The sequence below is a fragment of the Rhineura floridana genome, chromosome 22 (genome assembly GCF_030035675.1).
Source record: "Rhineura floridana isolate rRhiFlo1 chromosome 22, rRhiFlo1.hap2, whole genome shotgun sequence".
NCBI lineage: Eukaryota > Metazoa > Chordata > Lepidosauria > Squamata > Rhineuridae > Rhineura > Rhineura floridana.
The window spans coordinates 3,613,479-3,634,320 of record NC_084501.1 but is presented as its reverse complement, the minus strand read 5'-3'; the positions used below and the strand labels follow the sequence as shown (position 1 = coordinate 3,634,320).

At 50.7% G+C, this 20,842-nt stretch overlaps 1 protein-coding gene across 3 annotated transcripts; it reads right to left on the bottom strand.

Moving 5' to 3' along the window:
- Positions 1-844: 844 nt before the first annotated feature.
- On the bottom strand, positions 845-20,370 carry USF1 (upstream transcription factor 1). 3 transcript variants are annotated; one of them, XM_061605997.1, is made up of 12 exons: positions 20,133-20,370; positions 16,227-16,312; positions 14,346-14,395; positions 13,855-13,973; positions 12,161-12,262; positions 10,717-10,915; positions 10,303-10,390; positions 10,003-10,061; positions 8,115-8,209; positions 2,669-2,713; positions 2,404-2,532; positions 845-1,849 (listed from the first exon to the last, which is right to left on the bottom strand). In XM_061605997.1, exons 2-12 carry the CDS (start codon positions 16,232-16,234, stop codon positions 1,763-1,765), a joined length of 981 nt encoding a protein of 326 aa, XP_061461981.1. In that variant the 5' UTR covers positions 16,235-16,312; positions 20,133-20,370; the 3' UTR covers positions 845-1,762. The 3 variants fall into 3 exon arrangements, with proteins under 3 accessions (XP_061461981.1, XP_061461982.1, XP_061461983.1); XM_061605998.1 differs by having other exon boundaries at positions 13,855-13,967; XM_061605999.1 differs by lacking the exon at positions 2,669-2,713 and having other exon boundaries at positions 20,133-20,367.
- Between the last annotated feature and the right edge of the window lie 472 nt (positions 20,371-20,842).

Here is a 20,842-nt window from a genome sequence, read left to right as displayed (position 1 = left end):
ATAGCCTTCCTCCTAATCCAAAACCCTGGAAAGCCACTGGCTCAGGCCGTGTAGACAAATGGGCCAAAGGTGCACGCCAGGTGTTTGGACTACAATTCACAGCCAAGGGAGCTGGGAGCCCCAAAGGGTCATGGCGGCTGAGGCTGAAGGGAGTCGGAGCCTGACACAACTGTAGGGTACCCCAGTTGGAGAAGACGGACATAAGGCAGCTTCCTCGGTTCCGTTGGGCTCAAGGGGGAAATCCACTGGGATCCCCTTTGCACTGAACATTCCGGAAAAGACGAGAGGGCACCCCAGTGCGGCATCTCTCCACAGCAAAAAGTGCCAGCGTGAGGCCTTCAAGCGGGGGTGGCAAACCTTTTCAGGCTGAGGCCGCATATCGGAGTGGATGCAGCTGAAGGGCAAAAAAGTGGGTGTGGCTCTTTTTTTAAAAAAATTAAGGATTAATTCGTTTGGGGGTCTTTGGGGCGTCACAGACAATTCGATGAAAGCAGTTATTTTAAAAAATTATTTTTAAGGAGGAACATTTTTGGAGGGGCCTTGGGAGGCCATAATAAAATCTTTTGGCATCGTGGCAGGGGACCAATAGCAGCAGTCAACAGTTTAAAAACAACAAATGCAGGGAGGGCAGACACAGGCCATGATTTAGCCGTACGAGCAACACCCTCCCATCTCACTCCGTTGCACTACCCAGGAGAACTCTCCCCCCGTTTCTCCCCCTGCTCGCCTGACCAAGCTGAACGCTCTCTCCACAGTCACAAGGGGAGCCTTAGCACTCGCCTACAAGCCAGTCTCAGCTGCTGGTAGCCACAGAACACAGAACACCCAACTGCTTGTCCATTGCTTTGTTTTTAAATTCAGAGATTTATTTAAAAAAAAACAGAGAGAGCAAGAAAAGCATCATCCTGATCCAATCACCCAAGACAGGACAGCTATAGCGCTCAGCCCACCTACCTCCTTGCCACTCCGCTTCCATGGCACAAGAGCAACGTTAATCATCTTCAGGGCTGCAGAGTAGAAAGGGGAGGCTACGGCAGACCTGTCCTCACTGCCAGCTCAGGCTCTCGGAGGGGAGGCAGGGCCACACTCGGCTTGCAGCTGCGGACGGTGCAAGCCAAGAGCCAGAGCCAGGTTGCCACCCTCCATCCTCTGAGGGGAGGAGAGTGTTAGACTGCCTGTTGCCTCTTCTGGCTCCCTTGGGCCTGAGAGCTATAAAGCGGAGGGGGAGGGGAGATGAGGTGAATCAACCAGGCACAGGCTGGATAGAGCTCAACTCTTCCCACTTGCAAGGAGGCAGCACCTGGACATGGGACAGTGATGCGGAGTCGGGGTCTATAGGGAATACAAAGGAGAACGAGGACGTGCAACATGTCTACGTAATATTGCATGCATGCGCAGACACACCAGGTTGTGTGTTGAATGCACAGGTGTGAGGTGCTGTCGAGCAAAAAGTTGAGGGAGGAAGAGAGCAGAAAAAAGACACAACCCTGGACCTGACGAGGGCTATATGGAGGACTACTTTGCCAAGAGACAGTGTCCGGCTCAGAAGGGCTAGCCGAGGCCCGGGCCAAGAGGGAGCGCTGGGCAGAGGCAAATGTCCTGAGCTGAGCCCAGCCCCCAACAAACAGCGCTGCTTTCTGCTTCTGTACAACAAGGACGGGGCCTGGCTTGGAAGCACCGGTGAGGCACAGGGACCCCGTCGACTGCTGTGCCGGAGGAGGATGGCGAGGGCCGAAGCAGGGCCTTCTCCAAGGGTGGCGGGTCAGTGGCTGTCTTTGATGATGACCTCCACGCCATGCTGGCGCAGCTGCGCTCGCAAAATCAGGTTCTTATTTTTCAGATCTTCAACCTGCAGAGAGAGAGGGGAAAAGGGAAGGGGGAGAGAAGGAGACTGGGAAGCTCCGCCCACACCTGATGTGGTTCCATCCCCTGAAGGAGCTCCCCATCCTGCTTCCCCCCCCCCCCCAGCAGACAAGATTCCCCATGGATAAAGCTGCGAGGCCCGCGGCAATTCAGATCAGGCCGTTCTGCACCAGCAGCTTTTGGTGGGACGGGGCACGCTCCATATCTCAGACTGGCATACGAATATCCAGGTGCCGGGCAGGCAAAAGGCACAGAAACCTTGGAAGGGTTGCGCAATGGGGCGGTTTTTGTGGCACGTGGCTTCTGCACAGCGTGCGGCCTTGCACTGTTTGGCATTCCATCTCCCAGTCGCAGCTCCCTAAAGTAAGAGCTGAGGAACCTGTGGCTCTCCAGATGTTGCTGGACTCCACTCCCATCAGGCCCCGCCAGCACGGCCAGTGCTCAGGAATGATGGGAGTTGTAGTCCAAGAACGTCTCAAGGGCCACCGGTTCTCCTCCTGTCCCTTCTCTGGCCAGCAGCGTTAGGGGCTCCAGCCTTACCTGCTGCCTCAAGACCTCGTTGTCCATCTGCAGCTGGTCAAGGCCTTGCAGCTCCTCAGAGAGACGGATGTTGCTCTGCCTCAGCTCCTGAATGTAGTCACAAGCTTTGGAGAGGATTCCTCCTTTACTCTGCAGCGGAAGGAGCAGCTCAAAGATCGTACCAGCCCCCAACACCCACCTGGCAGCACACTGCGGCCACTTTCCTTCATCCCCCCTGCCGCCCAGCCCAGCACGCACTTCCCCTGATGGAGATCTGAAAACTGACCCCTTGGCTGTTTTGGCAGTTTCCAGTCACAACTTCTGCCACGTGCTGCAACAGGTTAGAATTATTTTATTTATTATTATCATTATTTTTACCCCGCCCTTTTTCCAAAACTGGAACTCACGGCGGCTTCCAGATAAAAGCACACATAAAAACATACAAAAGTCTAGATTAAAATCAAATTAAACAATTTATAGTATTAAAACCATTCAAACATACAGTTAAAATAATGCAAACTCAGTTTAAAATAATACAATTAGGCAACAGCAATGCAGCACCCTTCAAGACCTGTCCTTAACAGCTTACAGTTCCAAAGGCTTGTTGAAATAAAAAAGTCTTTGCTTGCCAACGGAAGGACTGCAAGGAGGGGGCCATTCTTGCCTCCCTAGGAAGGGAGTTCCAAAGCCTCGGGGCAGCCACCGAAAAGGCTTGTGAGGACGTAGGTATTGAGAGAAGGGCCTCTCCCGAGGATCTCAGGGCCCGGGCAGGTTCATATCGGGAGATACGGTCTGACAGATAGCCTGGACCTAAGCCATAGAGGGCTTTATAGGTCATCACCAGCACTTTGTGTCCGGAAACAGCGTGGCAACCAGTGGAGCTTTTGTAACAGGGGAGTCGTATGGTCCCTGTAACCAGCCCCAGTTAACATTCTGGCTGCAGCACGTTGCACCAACTGAAGTTTCTGAACAGTCTTCAGAGGCAGCCCCACGTAGAGCGTGTTACAGTAATCTAAATGGGATGTAACTAAGGCATGTGTCACCGTGGCCAGATCAGATGGCTCAAAGAACGGGCGCAGTTGGCACACTAATCTTAATTGTGCAAAAGCACTCCTGGCCACCGCAGAAACCTGGGCCTCCAAATTTAAAGCTGAGTCCAGGAGCACACCCAAACAGCGAACCTGCGTCTTCAGGGGGAGTGTAACCCCATCCAGCACAGGCTGAATCCCTATTCCCTGATTTGCCTTTCGACTGACCAGGAGCACCTCTGTCTTGTCTGGATTAAGCTTCAATTTGTTCGCCCTCATCCAGTCCACCACTGATGACAGACACTGGTTTAAAACCAAGAACTCTAACTCCTTAAACTAACTCCTTGGAGTTAGGTGGAAAGGAGAAATAGAGTTGGGTGTCATCCGCATACTGATGGCACCGAACCCCAAACCCCTGGACAACCTCTCCCAGCGGTTTCATGTAGATGTTAAATAGCATGGGGGACAAAACTGAGCCCTGAGGGACCCCACAGGCCAACGGCCAAGGAGTCGAACAGGAATCCCCCAGCACCACTTTCTGGGTTCGTCCCTCCAGAAAGGAACGGAGCCATTGTAAAACAGTGCCCCCAAGTCCCATCCCAGCAAGGCATCCCAGAAGGATACCATGGTCGATGGTATCGAAAGCCTCTGAGAGGTCCAGCAGAACCAACAGGGACACACTCCCCTTCTCTGCGTAGGTCGTCCACCAAGGTGACCAAAGCTGTCTCCGTCCCATAACCTGGCCTGAAACCAGACTGGAATGGATCTAGATACTCCATTTCATCCAGGAATCCCTGGAGCTGGGAGGCCACCACACGCTCTATTACCTTGCCCAGAAATGGGATATTGGACACTGGCCGATAATTATCCATTATGGAGGGATCCAGGGAGGGCTTTTTCAACAAAGGCCTTACAAGTGCCTCCTTTAGGCACACTGGAACTCTGCCTTGTTGTAAGGAGACATTGATCACTCCCTTCACCCACTCAGCCAGTCCCTCTCTGGTGCATTTAATGAGCCACGAAGGGCAGGGGTCTAGAAGACATGTGGTGCCTCTCACCTCTCCAAGGATCCTGTCCACATCCTTGGGCTGTACAAATTGAAAAGAATCCATTATTATTGGACAGGCAGGAGCCAAAGTTACATCCACTGAGACTGTATCAACTATAGCATCCAAGTCGGAACGAATCTGAGTGATTTTATCTGCAAAGTGCCGTGCAAATTCTTGGCGGCGGTCTGTTGAACGGTGTATATTATCCCTACGGGGGCCAAGATGTAAAAGACCCCTGACCGCTCGAAACAGCTCCGCTGGACGGCTCCCTGCAGACACAATAGTGGCAGAAAAGAATGCTTTCTTTGCTGCCCGTACTGCCACGGAGTAGGCCTTCAAATAGGCTCTAGCCCGTGTTCGATCAGACTTGCTCCGAGTCTTCTGCCAACGTCGTTCTAGTCTCCGTCTCATTCGTTTCATCACCGTCAGCTCCTTGGTAAACCAGGGGGCTGGGCTGGCTCCACTTTGTGAGAGGCGACACACAGGAGCGATCGTGTCCACGTTTGCAAGAAAAGACACCTCTGCTAGCTTCCGGGGACCCGGATTCCCAGATCAGGGGACCATGAAGCAGAAGCCACCCCCAATGGGGGTGACAAGGCAGAACCTGGGACTCTTCACTTTATTTAAAAACATTTATAAACCACTTACTATTTTAAATACTTCTCAGTGGTGTACAATACAAAAACAATCAGTATCATTAAAACAAAAATGCAACCTAAAGCCTACTAAACAGGAGCATAAAATCCTAAACAAACAAAATAGGAATTCAGGGAATTCAGACACATAAAACTGGGCCCAATCTTATGGGTCAGGGAAAATCTGAGCAAGATGTCTGAAGGACATTCCATGCCACAGGGGTGATAGCAGAAACTGCCCACGTTCATATTCTGTAGAGCGTGGGGCCTCAAGTAGAAGTTCCCCGATGATCTATGTGAACTTACAGGTCTATATACGGTCCATGGTCTTTCAGGTAACCTGGCCCCGAGTTGTTCAGGGCTTTATGTATTAAACAAAACCTTGAATCTGGCCTAGTAACTAATCAGCAGCCAGAGTAGTTCCCTCAGCGCAGCTGCAACGTGTGTGCGTCTGTGTCCAGGTGCTGCACTTAACAACCTGGCCAACAACCTGTGCTGCACTCAACCACCTGCACCAGCTGCAGCTTCTGGACCAATCCCAATGGAAGCCCCACACAGAGTGCATTACAGTAACCCAGCCCGACACTGCATCCAGGCACTGGTTTAATACAGCCACAGTCTCTTCTAATTCAGATGTAACAGAGAAACAGACCTGGGTGTCATCAGCCTATTGATGACACCATGCCCCAAATCTCCTAATGACCCCTCTCAATGTCTTCATGCAGATTTTAACAGCACTGGGAATTTGGGGACAAAATAGTTCCCTGTGACACCCCACAACACAACTGCCAGGGAGTGGACAAATAATTCCCCAAAGCTGTTCTCGAACCTGGCCCATTAGGCAGGATTGGTACCACTGCAACACAGTGCCACTGACTCGTGGAGATGGTCAAGGAGGATGCTGTGGTCACCGGTATCAAAAGCCGCTCAAAGGTGAAGTAAGAGCAATAAGGCCTCCCTCCTCCCGCCCTCTCTCAAAGAAGTTTATACATCAGGGCAACCAAAGTAATTCCATTCCAAAACCAGGTCTTAACCCAGACTGAAATGGGTCAAGAGAACCAGTTTCCTCCGAGAGTGTCGGCAGCTGGACTGCCACTACACTCTCAAGGACCTTACCCAAAAGAAGGGGGGTCTGTGACTGGGCCGTACCTGTGAAGTACCTCAGGGTCCTGGAGGGGCCACACTACTGGCTCCTTCATGGGGCCAGCCACCATGCTCCCACAGTTCCCAGTGTCCTGCTTTGGTCTTGTCAGGGGTGTCAAAAGTCTGTTTGGGGGCCTGATCTGTGCCCCCAGCAATTTTTTCTGGGCCCCCAAGACCCCATCAAAATAGAAAAATAGAAAAAAATAAGGTAGACAGAGTGCTGGGGTGGGAAGAGCCCACTGCCCTGTTGGAGATACAACCTGCCGCTTCCCTGGTCATCCGCTCTCTCATCTGATGAGCAGAGGTGTGGAAAACCTCCTCAGCTGATCTGTACCGATCAACTGAGCGGGGTGGCTGTATGTTATATGCTTGTGTGCGTGTGAAAATGTGTAGCCCATTGCTGTTTTTATTATTATTATTAATAGTCTATCTAAAGGAGCGCCTCCAGCATCATCAGCTATGGTGCCCAACAAGATCAGCCTCAAAAGACCTTCTCTCCATCCCACCAGCCAAACTGGGGAGGACTAGAGAGAGGGCTTTTTCAGTTGTGGCCCCCACCCTGTGGAACTCCCTCCCAAATTATCTCCGCCATGCCCCTTCCATGATGAGCTTCTGCCGGGCCTTGAAGACCTGGCTCTTCAGGCAGGCTTTTGGGGTGGGCTAGATTTTATCTTCATTGTTTTTAGATTTTTAATGTCTAAGTATTGTATGCCTATTTTGTACATCGCCCAGAGTGGCTGGACAGCCAGCCAGATGGGCGACTAATAAATTCAATAAATATTATTATTATTATTAATAATAATATTTACATTTGTATACCGCCCCATAGCTGAAGCTCCCTGGGCGGTTTACAACAATTAAAAACATTAAGAACAAATATACAAATTTAAAAACACTTTTTGAAAAAAACAATTTAAAAGCACATGCTAAAATGCCTGGGAGAAGAGGAAAGACTTGACCTGGCACCTAAAAGATAACAGTGTTGGCGCCAGGCGCATCTCGTCAACAAGATCTTTCCATAATTTGGGGGCCACCATTGAGAAGGCCCTCTCCCTTGTTGCCATCCTCTAAGCTTCCCTCTGAGCAACCTGTTCTGGTTGGAATAAGCAACAACCTTTATTAAAGCCTACTAAAAGGTTACTGCATCATCTATGCGCAAGAAGCTTAAGTAGCCTTGAGCTGTGAGTTTAGTTTTTATTTTCCTCTTCCTTCCTTGCTTCTGTTGTAACTTGGCTAATGTTGTTAAGTAAAGGCACCTGTTTAAACTTTGTAGTTGTGTCTGTCTTCCTTAGAATAAGGTGAAGCACCTCTTCTGCAACAGTCCTCGCAGCCAAAAGCAAGGCTGAGAGCAAAAGGACTGCCCCATCAACACAATAAATGGGCTTATGGGGGCTGTTTTGCACCCCCAAAACCTATACATTTTTAATACATATGTGTGCAAACAGACTCCCTGACAATGACACCACCTCCTACTTCCAAAGGCCACGCAGAACAATTTCCTTTATGTGCAGAGTAGGCTGGTGTCAGCGCTCTCAGGCAGTTGCGAGGGCCCGCCAACACCCCTCTGGGCTTTTCATTTCCTTCATGGTGGGCTTACCTGGTGCCTGCATCTGGGAAGCCATCCTCCATTTTAAGATTTCCCAGGAAGCCCTGGAACATCCAACACAGCATCATCCTGGGGCATGATGGGAAAATTACATGGCAGGCGGCTCCCCAGACGCAGCTGCTGACACCAGGTGAGCCTGCAGTCAGGGATGGGTCGCTGGGAACCAACGGGCAGCCTGCTGGGGCTCTCTGTAACCTCACATCATGGCCTGGATAAGGCAAGGGGAGACTATGTCTCTGCTCCTACGGCAGGCCCTTGCATGTCCACTCACCTGCCCAGATTTGGTGTTCTCCATCGAACAGTCGGGGATAATCTTGGACAGCTGCACAATCCAGTTGTTAATCTTGTCCCTGCGCCGGCGTTCCACTGGAAGAGCCACAGAAAGATTTCCACAGTGACTCGCTGTTCCTCTTCTGTCATCCCAAAACAAGCCACAGCCTCCCGCCTTACCAGAGGTCAATCCTCCTCACTCATACATCCCTCTGCTACTGCTTGTGGTAGCCAACAGGATCCCAGTCACGGTTGCTCCACCTCTTGATGATAATTGCATGCAACTCAACACATCTTAAATGCTTCAGAAGGCCTTAATAGGTTTTCCAGAATTTCAACCCGGGTTGAAAATATTTGAGAATTCAGAATAAAATCCCTTGAGGATAAGATACAAAAATATACTGACATACTCAACAACATCTTTACACCCTTAGAGGATCCTGACGGGAATTAATATGTGTCTATATCTTTTTTTCTTGGGGAGGGGGGGAGAGAACATGCAGGGAAAGCCAAGAGATGAGATTTGAGTGGGGTGTGTGTGGCAAAACAGGGTATGATAAAGAGGTTTGGCACAAGAAGATATATAGATGAATGGGAGGGGAATCTCTTTTATCTACAGAAAGAAACCAGTCACTAAAAATAAGAAAGTGATAAAAATATATATAAAAATTACAATTCGCATAGGCAGAGCAGCCGGCAAAGAAGCCACACAAAGAGTGAACCCTGGCCCTCACCAAATTACTTCAAAAAGGAGTCCTCTGGCTCAACAGAACCCATCACCTCTGTGTTAAGCAGAAGGCCCAGCGCTCTGTCACCACAATCTCATCAGAAATGAGGCGGCAGAGGGCTCCGACTGAGGCGAGATCTAGAGCGTATGGAGAAACACAGACCTAGCTTGGAGACAATGGCTCAAACGCCACGTGTCACTAAGTCAAACCGTGGGATAATCTACAGCAGCAGCACAACAGGAGCAGCAAAGCTCTGGACGCATGCACGCCCGCTTGCTTTGCTTAGCGTTATGTGTGAACCAGGGCCTTGACGCTTGGATTAGGACCAAGGAGGGAGTGCTGAAACTGAGAGGCATCCTTGAGAGTGGCTGGGGATAGGAAAGGGTATGGGATGACGCACAGAGCACACGCACGGAAGGATCCTCACCATCCGTAACTAAACCCTGCCCCAGTCCCTTCCTCCCACAATGCGTTACAGAGGAACTGAGTGTGCCAGGGAACTTCACTTAAAATTACACTGCCACTTTGCCATATGGGCTCAAGAACATTTTACAATGAAACAATTTTAAGGCAGTGATAAAGCACCACCACAGAAATAGCAAAGATATTTACAAGACAACAGCCCAAGAAACAATAAAAGTCGTCATTTAGCATCTAAAAGGAAAAACGGAGGTGCCAAACAGGTTTTTCTAGGATGGTATTCCAAAGACAGGGGGCCACCACAGAGAAAGCCCCTCCGCAGCGTCCCCCATATAACCACTGAAAGGACAGGCAGCTCTAGCCATTTTCTGTCTGAGCTAGGATTGGATCAAGCTCTCTGTTTCACCAGCATTTTTTTTTTAAAAAAAGGTTCTCTGTTGTGTGTAAATCCATTTTAACGCACTCAGAATCCCAGGGGTTTGGACACATTAAGAATCCAAACCAACTAGTAGTTGTCCACGAAGTGGAAGAACAGCTAGCAGACCAAAAAGGAGGGATGAGGATCAAACCCTTCCAAGATGCTCAACAGATTAAAGACTCCTGTGCCCTGCAAGAGGATCCTTCTACATAAGGACATGAGGCAGGTAGTGCTCCAGCCAGCCTTCCTTGTGAGAGAGAGCCCACAGAAGATTTTTAGTAAATTCTAGGAGTGTGTGTGTCAGCAGAACATGTCCACCTCACCTTCGTTGTGCTGTGCCCGGCGCTTTTCGTCTCGAGTTGTTCTTGGAGCCTCTGACTTCCTGAGGGCAGTGAAAACCACAGTTCAGTGCTTGCTCTGAGTTTCCCATTCACCCAATTTTCCTGTTCAGATTTTCAGAGATGGGAGGAGAGCCTCTTCTGGGCTGAGAAACCATCAGATGCTCAAGGATACTGCCACCCTCAACTGGCATCCAGAACAGCCTCCCTGCACCAGCTCTGCCCCAACCCCTGTAAAGGAAAAGCCACAGAGACTGGCACGCAACAGGGCAGGGGAGCACTCACGGCGAGTACGGGTGAGTCCTGGGCGCGATGGACCTCTGATTTCCACTTTGCAGAACCTCCTGCGGTGACATCATGACAAAAAACTGCCCTGTGCCATTCAAAGCAAGAGAGAGGGTTTCAGAGAGAGAAGCACAGCCCTAGAGGAGCCTCCATTTAATTACTGAGCAACAAATTCAGGGTGGAGTGAAATTAAATGTGACTGCACAGCACCTTCATGTTCTGGACAGTGCTCTGAAACTGGGCTTCCCCAAACTGTAGGAATGAGAACTTGTGAAGGTGTGGAAAACCTCCATATTCACAGAGGAAGGGACGAAGTGGAAGGCTACTGGGGGTGGGGTGGGGGGTGGGCTGAGGCCCAGGCCAGAGGGAAAACCCTTGGGCCAGTCATCTCACATGCAGCCCAGCCCAACTGACCTGTGCCAGTTGGTGTGGCTTGCCCCAGGACGGCATCTGAATTCTGGGTCGTCACCACGGCTGTGGCCGTGGTCCCTGCCCCAGCAGACGTGCTGGTGTCAGCAACTGCAGTGGCAGGGTAATACGTGTAGTGGGTCTCCGTGGTCGTGGCTTCAGTCTCAATGGCATCTTCACTGGTGAATGCACCCTGGATGACAGCCTGGGAGGAGAGAAAAACAGGGCGGAGCCTCCTCCAGTTAGGCCCACGGAAAGATGCCTCAAAAAAGGAGCCCCAGAGGCGCCATCTTGGGCAAAGAGAGACAAAGGACCGTTTCCCTCCAGATGCTTGTCCCAAGACTGCCTGAGACACAAATGCAAAATGGACATGAGAGAGCGCAGAAGGGTCAGAATCCAAGAGTTCATAGTAAGGGACGGGGAAAGGATCTCCCTCAGCCATGCCGATGGGAACAAAGCTCCATCAGATCCAGCATTCCATCTCCAGGGGTGGCCCACCAGATGTCCCAATGGGAAACTCACAAGCAGGGTATGAAGGCATAAAGGGGGTTCTGCTGGTTGACTCCTCCAACAAAATATCTGATATTCAACAGAAGATGGCCTCTGAAGATCCAGCTGACCCTCTGACTCAGCAATTTGTTTAATCCTCTTTCAAGGCCACCACCACATCATCTTGTGGATGAAAATGGCATAAATTATGCATCCTGTGAAGGGCTTCCTCTTGTCACTTGTGAAGCTACTGACAACGGGTGGCATTCAATGACAGTCCTATTCACAATCGACTAGACCCATTGAAGTTAATAACATGACTAAGGTTCATTAATTTCAACAGGCCTACTCTGAGCGGAAATTGGCTTCACTGGATTAACCCAATTTCTGGTGTTCGATAGGAAAGGGAGCACAATCTACATCCACTTTCTCCAAACCTCTATGGACCCCACCCCCCAGCATCACAACTCAGTGGACTGAGCTTGTATCTTCACAGGCTCCCCAGAGAGCAGCAGAATCAAAATGCTAGCCTGTATTTCCCTCCTCCCCCCATTCAACCGGTGTTTTATGTACACCGCCCAGAGAGCCTTTTTGGCTTAGGGCGGTATATAAATTAAATTAAATTAATAATAAATAAAATAACCCAGATTTAAGTGAAAAACACCTCAACAGCTTGTTTAAAAATTAAGCCCCTGCCTGGAATCGCCTTTTGTTCCTACCGGCTAGCAGAGGCTGAATTATGCAAATGAACTAACGACATGCAGCTGTGGATAATTTATTCAAGTTACAGAATTGGGGCGTATGACAATCTACATCCTGCCTATAAGCCCCAAGGACCCCATTTCACTGGCTATGAATCACCTGCAGCCAGAGTAGCAGCGCTCATGCTTCAGCTGGAAAGGCTGACTCCACACGGCAGGTCAACAACGTTGCCATTTCCCTCTCACTTGGCAGAACCTACCTGCGTCATGGACTGCGCTGCAGGATAACCACTGATGGCCCCAGTGCCCTCGGTCTGTCCGTCCAGTTGCCCCTCAGCTACCTGAATCACCCGGTACATCAGCTAGGGAAAAGAACAAAAGGAGTTGCTGTAGGAGCCACATGTAGTGGTTAGAGCAACCTTTGCCAACCTGCTGCCCTCCAAATGAGACGATAACCCTCATCAGCCCCAGCCAGGGAGTTACTAGTCAAAACATCTGGAGGGTGCCAGGTTGGCAAGGCTCCGTTAGAAGTTTCAAAGACAGACTGGGTAAATGCAGGGTCAAATTCCTGCCGAGCCACAGAGTTTGCAGTGTGAGCCGAGGACACTCGCTCACAGAGTTGCAGGTGAGGGACCTCCATGCCATCCTGCATTCCTTGAACAAAGGTTGGGATTGTAAAAATGGAGTAAAATAAAAATTCAGACCCCAGAGGCCTGCTGGAAAGAACCCGAAGAGCTAGCCGGCTCCTGGAAAGTGTCTGGCCTTGCCGCTTCCGCAGGATGCCGTCCCTGGGGGCTGCAAGAGGCACAAGTGAGGTAATGCCTCCAAGGGGAAACAGAGGCCAACGAAAGGGCTGCCAGAACCAGCCTGACGGGGTGAGGCCTCTGACACTGAAGGGGAGGCCTCATGTGCAAAGCCGGCTGGTCTCCAATCTTTGGTCATGCTGGGCTTCTAGAAGCAGGGGGTGGGGAAGCTACAGCCCTCCAGGTGCTGGTGGACTCCAACCACAAAGTCCCGCCATCCTTGTCCTAGAGGACATGGACACATAATTCATATAGCTTCTACCTCCGACATGGTGGGAAGCATCACTTTCGGACAGGGCTGGGTTGGGGATGAGGCGAGAACAGACCCTGGCATTGTACAGACACCCACCAACCTGGGAGGGAACAAAACTACCTGCAGAGGGAACTTCAAAGTACTGGTTTTAACCTATAAAGCCTCACACAGCTTGGGACCACAATACCTGATGGAACGCCTCTCCTGACACGAACCCACCCGTACACTACGGTCAAGATCCAAGGCCCTCCTCCGGGTGCCTACTCTGAGGGAAGCTGGGAGGATGGCAACAAGGGAGAGGGCCTTCTCAGTGGCGGCCCCCAAATCATGGAATGATGTTCCTGACGAGGTGCGCCTGGCGCCAACACTGTTATCCTTTTGGCGCCAGTTCAAGTCTTTCCTCTTCTCCCAGGCAGGCCCTGGCCAGCTGGGGAGGACTAGCCTCAGAGGGAGGCAATGGGAAACCCCCTCTGGATGCCGCTTACCATGAAATCCCTATTCATGGGGTTGCCATAAGTCGGGATCGACTTGAAGGCGACCCATTTCCACACATCCTGTCTAAGGTCCTGTAGCCACCCACATGACCTCCAAAGTTTGGGGCATGTGGAGCCGGGTGTCCACTCCTGGCCTACTCAAGAAAGGGAGCCTCTTTCTCCTCTGTAGATGCACACAGTTGAAACAAAGTCCACCTGCCCCCCCCCGGGGTTCTCTCCTCACGTGTGTGCATGTGTTAGCATGTGTTTTTAAATTGCTTTTTTTTAAAAAAGTGTTTTAAAATTTGTATATTTGCTTTTAATGTTTTTAATTGTTGTAAACCACCCAGAGAGCTTCGTCTATTGGGCGGTATACAAATGTAATAAATAACAATAAAAAATAATAATAACTGGCAGCGCCTTACCTGAGTACCTCCATTTTCTGTCCGGAAGACGTATTTGATGTTGGGGTCAGGGAAGGTGGCTGCCGACTGGATGCTAGCAATGGCCACGCTGGTGGGATCTTCGCCTGTCGCCACTGCACCTTGAGGAAAGAAGGAGAGGGACGCCGACAGGGAAGAGAGGGGGACACCAGCACTCATTACATGTTGATGATGAAGCTGCTACAATTGACACACAAGGACAGAAATTTCCAATCTCCCACACTTAGCGGCCAACACTTTAAACTTTAAGCATGTAAGAGACAAGGAGTAGAGCAAAAACGGAATGAAGCTAGGCACACGGTTGGTGACGAGATCTTCCTCCTCCTCTCCCCACGCAGTCACCTGAGCATCGTTCCAGAAGAGGAGTGACCAGGGGTGTAATCTTCACCAACAGGCCAAATTTGGGCCTCTCGGGAGTGGGGGAGGCAACTGACAAAGGAAGCCAGAAACAAGAGGGTGGGGAAGGGACTCACCTTCCTGGATTTGCACGGTTCCCTCTTCTGTCTCTGTCGCTTTCTGCTGCCTGCCAAGAGAAGATAGGGACACACGTGAGGAGAGAACCCTGGGGGGGGGGGCAGGTGGACTTTGTTTCAACTGTGTGCATCTACAGAGGAGAAAGAGGCTCCCTTTCTTGAGTAGGCCAGGAGTGGACACCCGGCTCCACATGCCCCAAACTTTGGAGGTCATGTGGGTGGCTACAGGACCTTAGACAGGATGTGTGGAAATGGGTAGCCTTCAAGTCGATTCCGACTTATGGCAACCCCATGAATAGGGATTTCATGGTAAGCGGCATCCAGAGGGGGTTTCCCATTGCCTCCCTCTGAGGCTAGTCCTCCCCAGCTGGCCAGGGCCTGCTCAGCTTGCCACAGCTGCCTCTTCCTTGTCCACAACTGCCAGCTGGGGGGCAGCTGGGCTCCTTGGGACTGCAGCTTGCCCACGGCTGCACAGAGGGCAGGGCACGTAAGCCCTGAGCCACTCACTGTGGGGGTGATCTTTAGCTGGCTCTTGACGCCCAGGAGACATGAGCAGGGATTTGAACTCACAGACTCTGGACTCCCAGCCAGGCTCTCCTCCCAATCGTGCTATACCAGCTGTCTTAGACAGGATAACCTCCCCAAAAATGCTCACTTGCCAACTTCTTCCATATCTTTTAGGCACTGGGTCAAAGGGGTTTTATTTGCCAAAGTCCAAGGCAGATTTTAGCTACCAACAACTTTTGGAATTGGACCAATGACAGCGGAGGACTATTTTTGTCTTCACACTCCGCTTGTGAATTGCTGGGAAACACGTCTGATGATCCCTGGGAACAGGATGCTGGATGAGACGGACACTTGGTCCGACCTAAGAGGGCACTTTTTATGTTCCAAGCCAGGCTTCCCCAACCTGGTGCCCTCCAGATATCTTGGACCCCAACTTTCATCAGCCCCAGCCAGCACAGTGGAAGGTGAAGTCCAAAAAACATCTGGAGGGCCCCAGGCTGGCCTAGGCTATAAGCCGAGGGAGCTAGATAAAATATCAAAGTGCAGAGAGAACACAGGGTGAGGAACGGCCTGCTTGCGGCCTTACCAGAATCTTCCATTTGGCCCCAGGATGCTGGACTACCATGGCAGGGTTACTATCAACAGAAATCACTGCCCTGGGGAAAAGGAGAACTCTGGCCACTAGGCACAAGAGCCTTGCTACTGTTTACACCAGGGTTTCCCAAACTGTGCTCCGTGGACCACCAGTGGTCTGTAAGCTTCATTTATGTAGTCCACAGTGCGCCTGTAGATTTGTAACTGAAGGAAGGAAACGGCACGTCCATCACATGAAACATTCCTACTGGTTTTTAATTGTATTTTCATTGCTGCGTTTATTTCTTACGTTGTATTTTAGTGTATTATAATTTGAGTTCTATGAAACACAATAAAATATCAAACATAAGAAACAAAAGAAGCAATAAAAATATAATTAAAAATCACTCCGTATCAAGCACAGTGCATCATCATTGCTTCAACAGGCAGAAAAATCATTAAGTGGTCCACCAAGACCCTTAGTAATCTTCAGGTGGTCTGTGCGGAAAGAAGGATGGGAGCCGCTCACACACATCATTTATTTCACAACTGAAGACTGCATCAAGAGTCCCCAATTTTGTGGAGGCTGCAAACTAGTTCAGTTCAGTTCAAGGCAAAGCCAAACTTGCCTGCCTGGCCACTGGCTCGCCTAAGAACCATCCTGCTGCTAGTCCAGCCCCGATCCCCACAGAGGCCACCCAGCAAGTCCAACAGGATGCCCACAAGTGGCGCACAAGGCCAGTAGCCCTCTCCCAAAGCTGCTACTCAGCAAGCAATATATTCAGAGGCATGCTCTCTCACCCCTTCATTTCTTCACTCCGCTATGCATCAGAAGACTGGAGTCTGGTTTCTGTGTACCACTTCTTCAGAACTGCTTCATCCAAACCCTGGGAAGGAAGACACAGATTTGCAAAGATGATGCTCGACATTCAGCTCTCTCATTTCCTCATGCCCGAAATTCCATTACCAAAACAAAGGGTTTTGCCTTCTTTACATGGTCATCAATGCCCCATTGTCCACAGATTCCAATTTTGATTAAAACTCAGTATAATATCTATGAAAATATATTTCTACACTCCTTTCCCCACCCCTCTGGAACCATCTGGGTGGTTCAAACTTCAAACAATATAGACACCAAACAATTTTGATTTACTAACAGCAAAATGCAAGGACCAACACAGTACAGTTACAAAGCGGAGCCGTCAAAAGCTAGGAAGTATTTTCATTAAATGTCCAAAAGCATTTTGGCTTGTCACTGAAAGGCACCCAAATTTAAGCGGTAAGCTACATCTCCTGTATTCCAACCTGGGTGCCGGTGATGAAGAGGCCTATCCCACACCCACCTTCACTTCCCACACAGCTCACAGGGATGCAGAGTACCCTGCTGCCGTGTGCAGGCAGATTCACAGGGAAGGAGTCACTGCTCCCAAGCCCATGTGTGGCTTCAGAAGGTACTGGGCCAGGAAACAAATTGTGAGGCAGGCTTCCAGTGACGCTCTAGCTTTTTTGCACCAATTGTAATTTTCAGACATTTTTCAAGGGTAGTCCCAATCAGAGCACCTTGTATCACATGTGATGTCTGACTGTGACAACAGGGCTGTGGAGTCACAGTCAATTTTGGGTGGAGTCAGAGTTGGTAGAAATGTACTGACTCCGACTTCAAAATAAAATTAATATTTTAATATTAATATTAATTTATTAATACATTAATATACATTTACCATTTATGAAGGAGTCGGAAAGTAGAAAAATAGAGGAGTCTGAGTCGAAGGTTTGACATACTGACTCCACAGCCCTGTGTGACAATATCAGCTTTCCCAAGGAAAGGTCTTTGCTGGCACAACCAGCTGAAGTTAATGAAGGGCAGGATATGAATTTAATTAATAAATACAATTAAAATGCTCTCAGACACCGCTTGCCCACCCACACATGGAATCCCCCTGGCTACAGCAAGTGGTGGGCACACTTGCAAGAAAAGAGAGGCCACAGCGACCCATAACCTTTCCCCCTTATTATGGCTGGTTACATTTGCTCCTGTTTCCCTCCCCCTGTGCTGCTTCCAACATGTAAACAGTAACCCTACTGGATACAGACCCGGACTTGGCTTGCATAGGAAGCCTCCTTAGAATGAGTCAGACCACTGGCCCATCTATCGCCGTGTGGCCTACACCAGGGCTGAGGAACAGTGGCCCTACAGATGTTGCTGCACTCCCAATTTCCATCAGCTAATAGGAATGATGGGAGTTGCCCCACAATATCTAGAGAGCCCAGGTTCCCCAGCCCCGCTCTACACCAGCGGAGACAGTGGCTCTCCAGAGTTTCAGACAGGCGGTCTTCCCCTATCCTACCTGGAGATGCCTGGACCTTTAACATGCAATGCGTGTGCTCTGCCACTTAGCTATGGGCACCCTATGCACGTTGATGGCTCTGTATAAATAAAACAATAATAGATTATTACTGACACCCCACAACTGTGGACTGTGTGAATGTATATTAAAATATATGGATCAATGTGCATCAGGCAACCCATGGAGACAACACAGACGTCTCTTATTACTCTTACCACTCATAGGAACACTTTCAAGCTATAGATGGTAATGTCTTCGAGGCAGAGACCTATCTTACCCTGAGTTTTTAAAATCTTACATGCAACTCTGTAAAGGGTCATGTACATTGATGGCACTGTGGCTCTGACAAGCACTCAACACAACACCATAACTTGGGAGGTGTGGAGGCACTTTTCACCCTCCACCACCATCACCACAGACGCACTTAGATTTAGATTGTAACCTCATTGGGGCAGCAACCTTTCCTGTTTCATGCCTCTCTGCAAAGTGTCATGTGCACTATATAAGCACACACACACACACAGAGTAAGCGAAGGGGGTAGTGCATGGACCAGTTTCTGTACACATAATCATGCAGGTGGGGTTAGATATGCAGCTTTTCCAAAGAAAGCAATGGCCCACAAAGTTACCCCATCCCCTCAATCCTCCAATCTGACAGCAACCACGTTTTAAGGATGGGTAAGTGCATTGGCTCATATGAGAAGGAAGCTCCCATTATCCTTGACCACTGGGATGATGGGAGTTGTAGTCCAACCACATCGAGGGACCCAATGTTGAAGAACACTGTGCTAGCCCACTAGTGTCCACTATAGCAATGGTTCCCCGAGGTCTCACGCAGAGAAAGGGCTTTCCCAACATCTGACATCCGATCCTCCTTTTAACTGGCAATGCCAGGGACTGCAGCCAGCACCTTGTGCATGGAACGCAGGTGCTCAACCACTCAGCCATAGCCTCCGCTCCCTTTCTTGTGGCTCCCCTCCCTCCCACCAAACAAAAACCTTGGCTCCTTAGGCAAACGGACCTGCCAAGTTTTGCCAATGAAACTGTAAGAAACGGGGAACTACAGACCAGTCACTCTGACATCAAGCCCTGGGAAATTTCTGGAGCAGATTATAGAGCGGTAAGGACCTTCAAAACAATGCAACCAGGATGATCAGGGGACTGGAAACAAAGCCTGATGAGGAGAGACTGAAAGACCTGGGCATGTTTAGCCTGGAGAAGAGGAGAATGAGGGGAGATAGGATAGCACTCTTCAAGTCCTTGAAAGGTTGCCATACAGAGGAGGACCAGGATCTCTTCTCCACCATCCCAGAGTGCAGGACCCGGAAGAACAGGCTGAAGTTACAGGAAGCCAGATTTTGGCTAAATGTAAGGAAACACTTCCTAACTATTAGGGCAGTATGACAATGGAACAAATTATTACCTAGGGATTACTTAGGGTGGTGGGCTCTCCAACACTGGAAGCATCCAAGAGGCAGCTGAACAGCCACTTATAGGGGGTGCTTTAAGTTGGATTCCTGCATCGAGCAGGGGGTTGGACTCTACTATTCTATGATGTACACAGGTGGAGCTGTAATACTAAAATTATAAAAATTATATGGCGCCATGAACACTGTAGTTCATTATTATTATTATTAATTTTATTGTAGTAATATCATTTAGTGTATTTTAAAAACTCGGTTACAGCCCACCTTCTGCTAAGCAAGCCAACACACAGAAAAACAACACCCTCAGAAGAACTGTTATATTAACAAAGAATGACCACAACGGTAGTAACAGCAGCAACAGCAGCAGCAACGGGCTGCTTGCAACCTTAGCCACGCTTCGCGAGGAAGGCCCCCGGTCCAGCCCCCAACGGCAGCATCTCCTCCTCCAGGTGGGGCTGGGAGAGCCTCCCTGCCTGACACCCCGGAGAGCAGCTGCCAGTCAGTGTGGGCCACACTGCCCTGGATGGGCTGCTCGTCTGCCTCAGACTCGGGCACCGGCTTCCCATGCTCCAGAGGTCGGACGCGTCGGCCTCCGGCTCCCTCCGTTCGCGTCAACGGGCCTTCCTCCAGCAGAGCGCAGCGGGAACGAAACGGCCTCGGCCCACTTACACGGGCGCGCAGGCTCCCGCGAAGCTCCGGCGGGCCCAGCGGAGAGCCGCCCCCGGGGATGGAGGGCAGAGGGCGGCTGGGGCCGAGGAGGCCCGCCTGTCCCGAGCAACGGAGGCCGGGCTGGAGCGCGCCCCTCGCCCGCGAAGGGACCTGCCAGCACGCACTGGGCGGGCGAGGCCGCTGCAGGCCCCCCTCCCGCTCCCCTCGTTGTTTATTCGGCCCCCGGCAGGCTCGCCCGCGGGCGGGGCGCGGGCATTGTTTACCTGGCCTCCCCTCGGTCTCTCTTGCCCCCTTTTCTCTCCATGGAGATCGGCGCATGCGCCCTCCAGAGCCTTGCCCTTCCGTCCTCTCAACCAGCCGTCGCCGCTCATACAGCCCGACGGGGCAGCAACCACCGAAACGACACAAGCCCCGCCTCGCCCCGCCGGGCTGGTTCCTCAACCGGGACGTCGCAGCTTAAGGGCTGTGAGGGGAAAGGCCGCGACTTCCGGCCGTCGCCATCTTGAGGAGGGACTCAGCCCTTCTTGTCATCCTGGCGCCATCTTGGGGAGGGACTCGGCCGTTCTTTCCCTACTGGCTCCATCTTGGGGATGGGCTCGGCTCTTTCTTTTCTGACCGGCGCCATCTTGGGGAGGAACGCAGCCCTTCTTGCCTACTGGTGCCATCTTGGAGAGGGACTCGGCCCTTTCTTTTCTGACCGGCGCCATCTTGGGGAGGAAGGCAGCCCTTCTTGCCTACCGGCGCCATCTTGGGGAGGTATTTGGCCCATCTTGCCTACCGGCGCCATCTTAGGGGTGGCCCTGTGTTTCCCTTCTTACTTGCGACGCTCCGTGCCCACCTGCATTTCTGGCTAGTGTAGTAGTTTCTGAGAGAAGGATGCTTCTACGTTGTGTTTTCATTGTATTTGATTGATTTTGTGCATCGCCGTGAGGAGTAGGATCTCAGCGCCTGCGAACTCCCTGTGGTCGCCATC

Excerpts from the sequence above, each read along its gene's own strand:
- USF1 (XM_061605997.1), bottom strand. Across the intron at positions 10,391-10,716 it reads AGCCACACCAACTGGCACAG|GGCAGTTTTTTGTCATGATG; the intron begins GTCAGTTGGGCT and ends TGAATGGCACAG. Across the intron at positions 8,210-10,002 it reads CCGGGCACAGCACAACGAAG|TGGAACGCCGGCGCAGGGAC; the intron begins GTGAGGTGGACA and ends TGGCTCTTCCAG.